Source organism: Aplysia californica, unplaced genomic scaffold (assembly GCF_000002075.1).
Source record: "Aplysia californica isolate F4 #8 unplaced genomic scaffold, AplCal3.0 scaffold00118, whole genome shotgun sequence".
Taxonomy (NCBI): domain Eukaryota; kingdom Metazoa; phylum Mollusca; class Gastropoda; order Aplysiida; family Aplysiidae; genus Aplysia; species Aplysia californica.
The window spans coordinates 668,226-676,591 of NW_004797388.1; the positions used below are offsets into that span (position 1 = coordinate 668,226).

The 8,366-nt window shown below is 41.1% G+C and overlaps 1 protein-coding gene across 1 annotated transcript in view; it reads right to left on the reverse strand.

Moving 5' to 3' along the window:
• Positions 1–4,301: 4,301 nt before the first annotated feature.
• Positions 4,302–8,366, reverse strand: part of LOC101864450 (peptide chain release factor 1-like, mitochondrial) — a 22,758-nt gene continuing 18,693 nt past the window's right edge. Inside the window, exon 8 of the mRNA XM_005095974.3 lies at positions 4,302–5,358. Coding sequence (XP_005096031.1) covers positions 5,070–5,358 — 289 coding nt within the window. The 3' untranslated portion in view covers positions 4,302–5,069. The remainder of the gene's footprint in view (positions 5,359–8,366) is intronic.

Consider the following 8,366-nt stretch of genomic DNA (forward strand, 5'->3'; position numbering starts at 1 on the left):
TTCCTCGCTATCCGGATTCGAACCTGGGATCTATCTATTGAATACGAGGCGAGCAACTTTACGCCGTGTTTCTTAAGCATGCGTTAAAAATTGGTAAACCTTTTTTTTATGTTTTAGGAGGTGCACGTGTATGATGTAAATCTATTACATGAATTTATTTTTACCTGAGAAGGCAAACTGTTCAATCTTTTTACCTACCTTAAGACCGGAGGTAAGGATGAAAGGCAGCAGTAAGAAGGTGTCAGGAGTAGCAGTACAGAGAGTTTGGAATAAAGCAGAAGAAAAGAATCGAGAGGAGGCCTGGAGGGGGGGGGGAGGGGGATAGAAATGAAAGCAGGTGACAGACCAAGACTAGACAACAACAAGAAATTAGAAAGAAAGGAGAACATTTTAGAGAAGACAATTTTTGTAGTTGCTGACAGGTTATCACCTCAATATTCATACCAACATTATGTTATCAGTGCCAGACCTGGACTTTCATTTAAGCAAAACCCATGAAAGCAAGATCACAACATGCGAAATGAACTGTCTCCTCAAAACCCTTAATATCACAAGACGAGACAGGCAGAGAAATGAAGAAGTAAGAGCAGCTGTCGGCACGGAGTCCTGCCTGCGTTACATAGAAAGACAGAGGATAAAATGGTTTGGCCAACTGTTACGCATGTCACCTTACCAGCCAGCCTCGAGGGCCTACAACACCAAGCACTAAGGCTATAAAGGAAGAGGAAGGCCACGAAAAAGGTGGACCGAGGGTGTCAAGGAAACCCTTAGAAAACATAACATCACAACTGAAAGAGCTGCGGAGATGGCCTACCATAGAAAACTGCATCTCCCCTCGACGCTTAACGGCAACAGAGGATGAAAAGGTAAAAGTAAAGTAAGTAAGCTGACAGGTTTCAAACCCGGGACCTTTTAAACGAGAGGCGAACACAGTACCTCGAGACCACAAGAGCCCAATTTCATCATGAATGATATCCTTTGCGCTCGTTGGAACAGAAGTGGTTTGTTTATAAATCTACCAGGAGATATAGTTCTTGACAAGTTCTTGCTTTGAATTTTTCTGCGCTCTTACTCTTGGTGATTTTAGATCCTCAACATCTTTTGTTTGGTAAACAAAACTACATGTATGTAAATATATATATATATATATATATATATATATATATATATATATATATATATACTGAGGTGCAAAAGAAACGCGAATTTTTAATACAACACAATGATTGACAAAATGCAACACATAGGTTTCAAGTTAATTGTTGTGTTTATTAGCTGAAAGTGAAACTTTGCACACTTCTTGAGTGACATAGCTGACATGAACTGAGGGTCCAGCACATTCATTTGAGCTCACGTTGACCTTGACCTTGGTGAGCAAATTTAGTAACGCGTATGGCCTCCACATGCAGCGATTATAGCGAGGCATCTTCTGTTCATAGAGTTAATCAAACGGTTGATCTGGCCATTTTGGATGCCATCAAAGATCTGAATGATGGCTGCAGTCAACTGGGCTGCTGTTCGAGGCCGTGGCTGCTTCTGGTTAAGCTGTGTTTGGACCATGTCCCACAAATGTTCAATAGGGTGCAAGTCAGGTGAGCGAGGTGGGTGTGCCAATAAATTGGCATTGTTCTGCGCCGAGAGGTTCTGGGTAGCACGTGCGGTATGTGGTCGTGCGTTGTCTTGTTGATACAGGAAGTTAGGATGCCTCTGTACAAAGGGCACCACATGAGATGCCAAGACTTGTACAATGTAGCGCTGAGCTGTGACGCCGTTTCCACTTCCTGGACCAATGTTCTGGAAGATGACAGGTCCCACTCCATGATTCAACGCCATGGATCCCCATATTATCACGCTCTCGCCTACCCAGGGGTCACGCTCCAGAATGTTGTTGTCGTCATAGCGAGTCGTGTCTCTACGCTACAAACGGACACAGCCGTTCGCTGGATCGATGCAGAACCTGCTTTCATCACTGAAGAGGACTCTCCTCCATTGTGTGTTCTGCCAGTTGACATGCGCCTGTGCCCACTGTATCCGTTGCTGTGGATGCCTTGGTGTTAGGACAGCTCCCTCGTAAGGACGCCTGCAGTGAAGACCAGCAGTCAGTAACCTCCGTGACACACTCCAGCGGCTAAGTTGGCTTTCAGTCGTTCCCATGGTCGTTCTGGCAGTCTCTGCAGCCGGCAGAAACGGATCACGGCGGTGCCGACGAATCATGACACAGTCATGGGCCGGAGTTGTCCCCCTTGGTCTTCCGCTTCGTGGTCGATCTGCTGTTGTCGCTGTCGCTTGTAATCGGTTCCGAAGGTTAATAAATGGTGCTTGGGTGGACACCAAAAACCTGGGACACCTGTTCCACCGACTCACCGGCCGCCAGTCGTCCGACAGCTCTTTCTCTGTTTTCCCTTGATAACCTTGGCATGTCTGTAGCTCGTCTGTTTCGATATGAATGCAACATTTCGAGGCGCAGATTTTATAGGCATACACCCAGGACTGAGTGAGCATAAACTCACCACTGACAACAAGTTGTAAATGTGTCCCAGTGATGAGTTGTGTATTGCTTACGCAGCCAATGATATCTTTGCGATGCTCAAAAATGCCCAATCAAGACGCTCAAGGCAAGTGTTGAGTGATATGAGTTCACATCACAAAACTATGAACTCAGCATTGGGCGACTACAACAACATAAAGAATTCGCGTTTTTTTTTACACCTCACTATATATACGTTTTATGATGGAAGAATAAAACATTGCCATCATTGATCTTCTATCAATATCCAGAAATCTTAATTTCCTTCCAAATTACTGTAAATTAAAGTTTTAGATTTGACTTCTTGCATAGTGTCTCGATGATTGTTCCAGGCTAGTTTATTAAATTGATCGTTATTATGTGTCCTAGGTATTTGTTTCATTTGGTCAAATCAATTTGGTTAATACAAAGTGGTGGAACTACTCACTGTCTTTTCTGGGGGGTTTAAATCTAGTCATTTTCCTTTTATACTAGTAACTAACAGACAGGAAGCTTGCCTTACACCACTCTATAAAAATTCCCAATTTCATCGACTCAGAAATAATGGTTTTCATCAGCAACAACATTGTAGTAATAATAGTAAAAGATCTAAATATGAATCCAAGTACATGTATTGACCAGTCATCAGAAAAATTAGTTGTGGGAGGTGGGAACAAGGCGTCACTGGTGAGGCCTACTTCTATTCTTTTCCGCAGTCTATCTGTCTTGCTTCTTCTCTGTATGAAATTACCATTATTGTTACATGTAGGCCTACATTGTTATTTACTCAAATAAAAATTTGATACATGTAGTAGCACTGTCGATGACTCTTGTTGTAATCATTTGAACGTAAAAGCAGAATTTCTCTCTCCCAATAGAAACTAATCTTTTGTAACAATAAATTGCTTCAAATCATTAATGATATATATATATATTGTATTTGTTTTGTTTTCTCCTTTTATTACCGCACCATCAGGTTCAAGAGGTTTGTTTGGGATTACCTTAGGCCTCAAACATTTTCTACTTCTCCAGCTCCTCATTTTTATGTATAAACTTGCATCATTGCATGCAAAAGGACATCATTATAATACATGAATAGGATTTATAGATGCCGGGCAGAGCAGTAAACTAGGGACTACTAAAATAAAATGTAGGTGTTTTAATTACACACCCATCGACACAATTTAGATCATTTTACAGGCGGGATTTGACATTACATATCACAGCCAACCCGGGCTGATAAGGAAACAACATCCCAGCAGAAAGACCGAGATACTCAATAAAATTTCTCCCCACTCGGGAATCAAACTCGCGTCTCCTACATGCGACAGTCAAGCATCCAACCGTGACACCAGAGACATCGGTACAGAAAACCGGCTGGCATGGCGTGTCTCCAAAAGACTATTGTCAACCTGCTGCAATAATGACATATGTCGAACATGGGCCAAAATTCAACTAACCCACGATGACAATCCTTACTACATCATGCTCTATGATGTGCATGCATTATGATGGCTTACAAGATTCATCAGAAATCTGTAGTTACAAAACTGTAAATGTACTTACAAATTACCAAGTCATAAAAAAGAAATTCTTACGACCCAATTCAGGAAAGGATATGAAGTTTGGAAGTTATTATTTATTTACTCAAACTCAAAACAATGCTAACTTATTTAGGCCATTTGTGTAGTACAAGGACGAAAGAGCCTGCTGATGTGAGCATCAACTAAAGAGAATATTATTAAACCCCCCTTCCGACATGGACAGTATTCAAGCAAAATTTTGAACACGAAACTTTTTCTTTCAAATGATCACAGTAACTTTATTTAAACAGCCCTCAACAATTGATGATTCCTTTCATTGGCTGAAAAACTTTCATTATTTCCAGTAAAGGCTATTCAGTATACTTCGTTTACCATGACAACATAGCACAAACAAAAATTTGGTAGAAAAAAGTACAACATTGAAAAATGTAAATAACTTCCCCCTCAATGAGTTCAGGTTATTTAACTGGCTGGACGTGGCATGACAGGCTTCAGTGAAATAAACAAAGACCAGGCATATGCTTAGTCAGTTTATTTATACAAACTGTTTTAGTATGAGACTTGACCTGCCACCATTGGGCTGTCAGTCAATGTCTGGCCAACATGGTTTATGCATGTATGTCGACTGCTTAGTGCAAGACTCCACAATACGCCTTTTCAAAAAGTTACCTATGACCAAGTCTTGCACTAAGAAGTCAAGGAGGTGATGTAATTCTGGAAGAATTAGAATTAAAATAAAACTATCTCTTTGATAAAAATCTGACCAAGGAAAAAAAACCATTTTGGTTATATACACAGACTCAACAGTCTGGAAAAGGACATTTTTGAAGAAGGTCCTAGAGTGTAGGGGTACAAATGGAACCTTTCACAAAATTATCAAATTCACTACAAGACCACGTTGTGTTAAGTGGTGTAAAGTGAATGGTATTTCAACTGCCAGATGCGAAATCCCATCGAAGGTACACATTTCTTGTCATTTAAATTTGAGAACCACTGGAATAAATAAAACTCGCACCTTGTCATGATTTTTTTGACTTCTTCAAGTTCAACTCGTACTCATCCAGCATAGAATCCAGCATCTGATATTTGCTTTCCAGCTCCAAGCTGCTTATCATATCGTCTAAACTTTCTTCACCATTTAAGAATTCTTGCATGTTGAAAAAGTTCTCCTTAATCCGATGATCAGATATGCGATCTTGCTGGAAGTTGTAAGTGCGGATTTTTTCTGAGCGACCCCTGGTTCCCATCTGCATCTTTCTCACTGAACGTCTCTGCTGATCCATTCTCTCCAGTTTTTCCTGGTACATCCTGCAGATACAATATAATACAATAAATAATATAATACAATAAATGTACATGTTAAGTTCAAAATTACTTAGCTAATGAAAACAAAAAAGAGTGCAATGGCACTAACCGAAAATTTTATAAAACAGCAATTACGTAAAAACAGCAACATGGACGGATAATCAGCTATATTTCATTTTCTTTCTTTGATTCAGTACAATTTCGCTTGATGCAGAATAGCAGTTTGTATTGTGATGCCACTTTGAACCATAATCTACGCCTTTCAGTTTCTGTCTCCTGGAAGCATTTTGTTTGGACTGAAAACTTGTAACTCATACCAGTCACAAAAACAGTGGAAACCATATATAACAGGCCCGGTAATAACAGGGATCCGGTAATAACAGGGATGTTTAAAATCCCCGTTTTTTTCCTACTCTTTGTCTCTATTAAAAGTTATCGGCAATAACAGGGCCTCATCGGAGCCCAACCGGTTATAGCAGGGACAAAGGCTCGTTAACAATGAGTAAAAAGTAAAAGAGAGAGAGAGAGAGAGAGAGAGAGAGAGAGAGAGAGAGAGAGAGAGAGAGAGAGAGAGAGTGAGAGAGAAAGAGAGAGCAAGGGGACGACCGATCGGCCTAGATCTAAGCCTACTTCTTTCATTATGGTCACCAACGATGTCAAGCGCAAGAGAAAATGCCTTTCAATTGACAAAAAATACGAAATAATCTAGACTGTTGACAAAAAGTAAGCTCCACTAGCAGAGATTTGTCGTCAGTTCGACATTCCAAAAGGGTCAATTCCCACCATTATCAAGGATAGAGAGAAGATAGTGACAGCATGCTCCAAAGGAAAGTTTACTCTGGATCGAAAGAAGATGAGACTACCCAATGCAGATGCAGTGGACCAAGCTCTTCTGATGTGGTTTAAGGAGGCAAGGAGAAAGTCGGTGCCAAAACCCCTGTTCGTGGGTACTTGTGGCAAGGGTAACTACCCATGAAGAAGTACAGCTGGATTAGTCCACACGTGCTTACTTTCCTTTGCATTTCTGATTTAACAGGGATCAGATATAACAGGACATTTTCTCTACTCCCACCATCCCTGTTGTATCAGGTTTCCACTGTAATAAAGACTGCTGGCCCAGCACACATTGCGCATGCACAATATTAGCACACATTGTGCATGCACAATATTTTTACCCTTTTATATATTCTCCAATTGTATTGTCATCTCACATGTAACATATTAAATCAAATGTCAGTCTTTCATTTTATCAGTCACTTTCAGCTCATGGTTATTTTGAGGTGAAAGTTTTTCATATTAACTCACAAAGCAATCCCTTATCACACCATTATGACAACTGGTAATAAACTCAAATTATTAAAAGAAGTTCCCATGAAAAATAAGCTGGGGCACCTATCAAAAGTTACCAGATCCGGTCACAGGTAAATAACTTATTTTAAAATTTAAGAGCTTGAATGTGCTGATACAGAGTTCTTTTCCTTTCTCTAGAACTCAAAGGTGAGTGCAATGAGGGAATTCCCATCACCTGCATGACGGCAATGAGTGGGGTTGACAAACTGAGCTTGACCACACATAGGGATGATGCATAGTGACTGTGACTGAGTAAACTTCTGACAGGCAAATCTAAATCGTGTCAACAGGAACGTAAATCTGCTGCAATTACAATTATAAAGCCACTGTTTTTTACGTTAAGGTAATAAGAGTTTTTAGGCTTTTCTCAAAAATCAGCCTCCTGCTCAAAGTTGTTTGTAATAAAGCCTTTTTTGTCACATTTTTACAGTTTTAAAAGAGACATATCAGCAAAGAACAGTAGTTGGCAAGATTTTGTCCTTGCTATACAATAGCCAGATATGTCACTAATCTTATTGACTTATTGTCACTGAAACTGTGCAAGCCCTACTAAATGAAAGAAAGTAAACTTGTTCAACATCATTCACACTATTTATTTACTGTTCTTCAATGCCTTTCTCACCCTGTCAACCTGGATCAGGATGTATGCCAAGATATGACAAAGTGGGAAGCCGTCTCTTTCCCCCTCGGGACACCGATCGGCGACGGTGTAAAATAGCAACAAAAATGTTGTGGCAATGATCTCTTTTTTGACATGCACACTTGTTAAAGTTATAACTTTCTTCCTGAATGGTTTGTGTGGCCTTTGAGCGGGGAACTCAGTTTGTTTACAACAATCAGAGTGAAAATCTTTAAAAAAATGAAGAGTAGATCTAGCATGAGTGGTGCTTTAGTGTCGCCATGTCGAGGATTCTGGTGATCTTTCTCTCTTCTCGCACTCCGGCGTCAAAAGTGTCAGCAATGCCGACAGCACGCAGGAACTCAAACTTGCTCGGGGGTCCTTGAAAAGTGTCGAATGTGGGTCACTAAAATGTACCAGCAGATGTGTTCTGGCACGATAGTTGGCAGGACAATTCAGGAACATGTGGTCTGTAGTCTCGCCTTTCTTCCCGCAGGCTCAACAGGACGAATCTGGGTTGTCCGCTGGCGTAATTTTGTGTAGATATGCTTGGGAGAGGAGCCCAAGGTCTTGTCTGAGCAAGCCCTCGAGCTGGTATGATAGCGGATGGGTGAATGGCAGCTTCGGTTTCGCCTCTCTTTTCTACTTTGCGCAGGTCAACCGGTGGATGACAGCTTTAGCTCTTGAGAAATAGATTGGCGTATCAATCTGGGTAGGCGCTGCTGCTTATTTAGCGATGTTGTCAACTTCCCCATTCCCAGCTAGTCCAGCGTGGCCTGGAATCCACTGTAAGTGGATAGAACATTTGGAGCGTTGACAAAGGGTGTGCAGACGCTGCCAGATTGAGCAAGCCACCTTTTTCGATAGGTAGGCGGGCCGTATGAGAGGCGCATGACTGCTGACCTAGAATCAGAGTATACATGAATTGCACACTGTTTGAAAGACTGCCTGCTGTTGTTAGAGATCCAGTAGCATCTGAGCATTAACTCTTCTGCATGATGCCATTCGGTAATAGCTGCATGTCTGTTCTAATTGTTGTCTT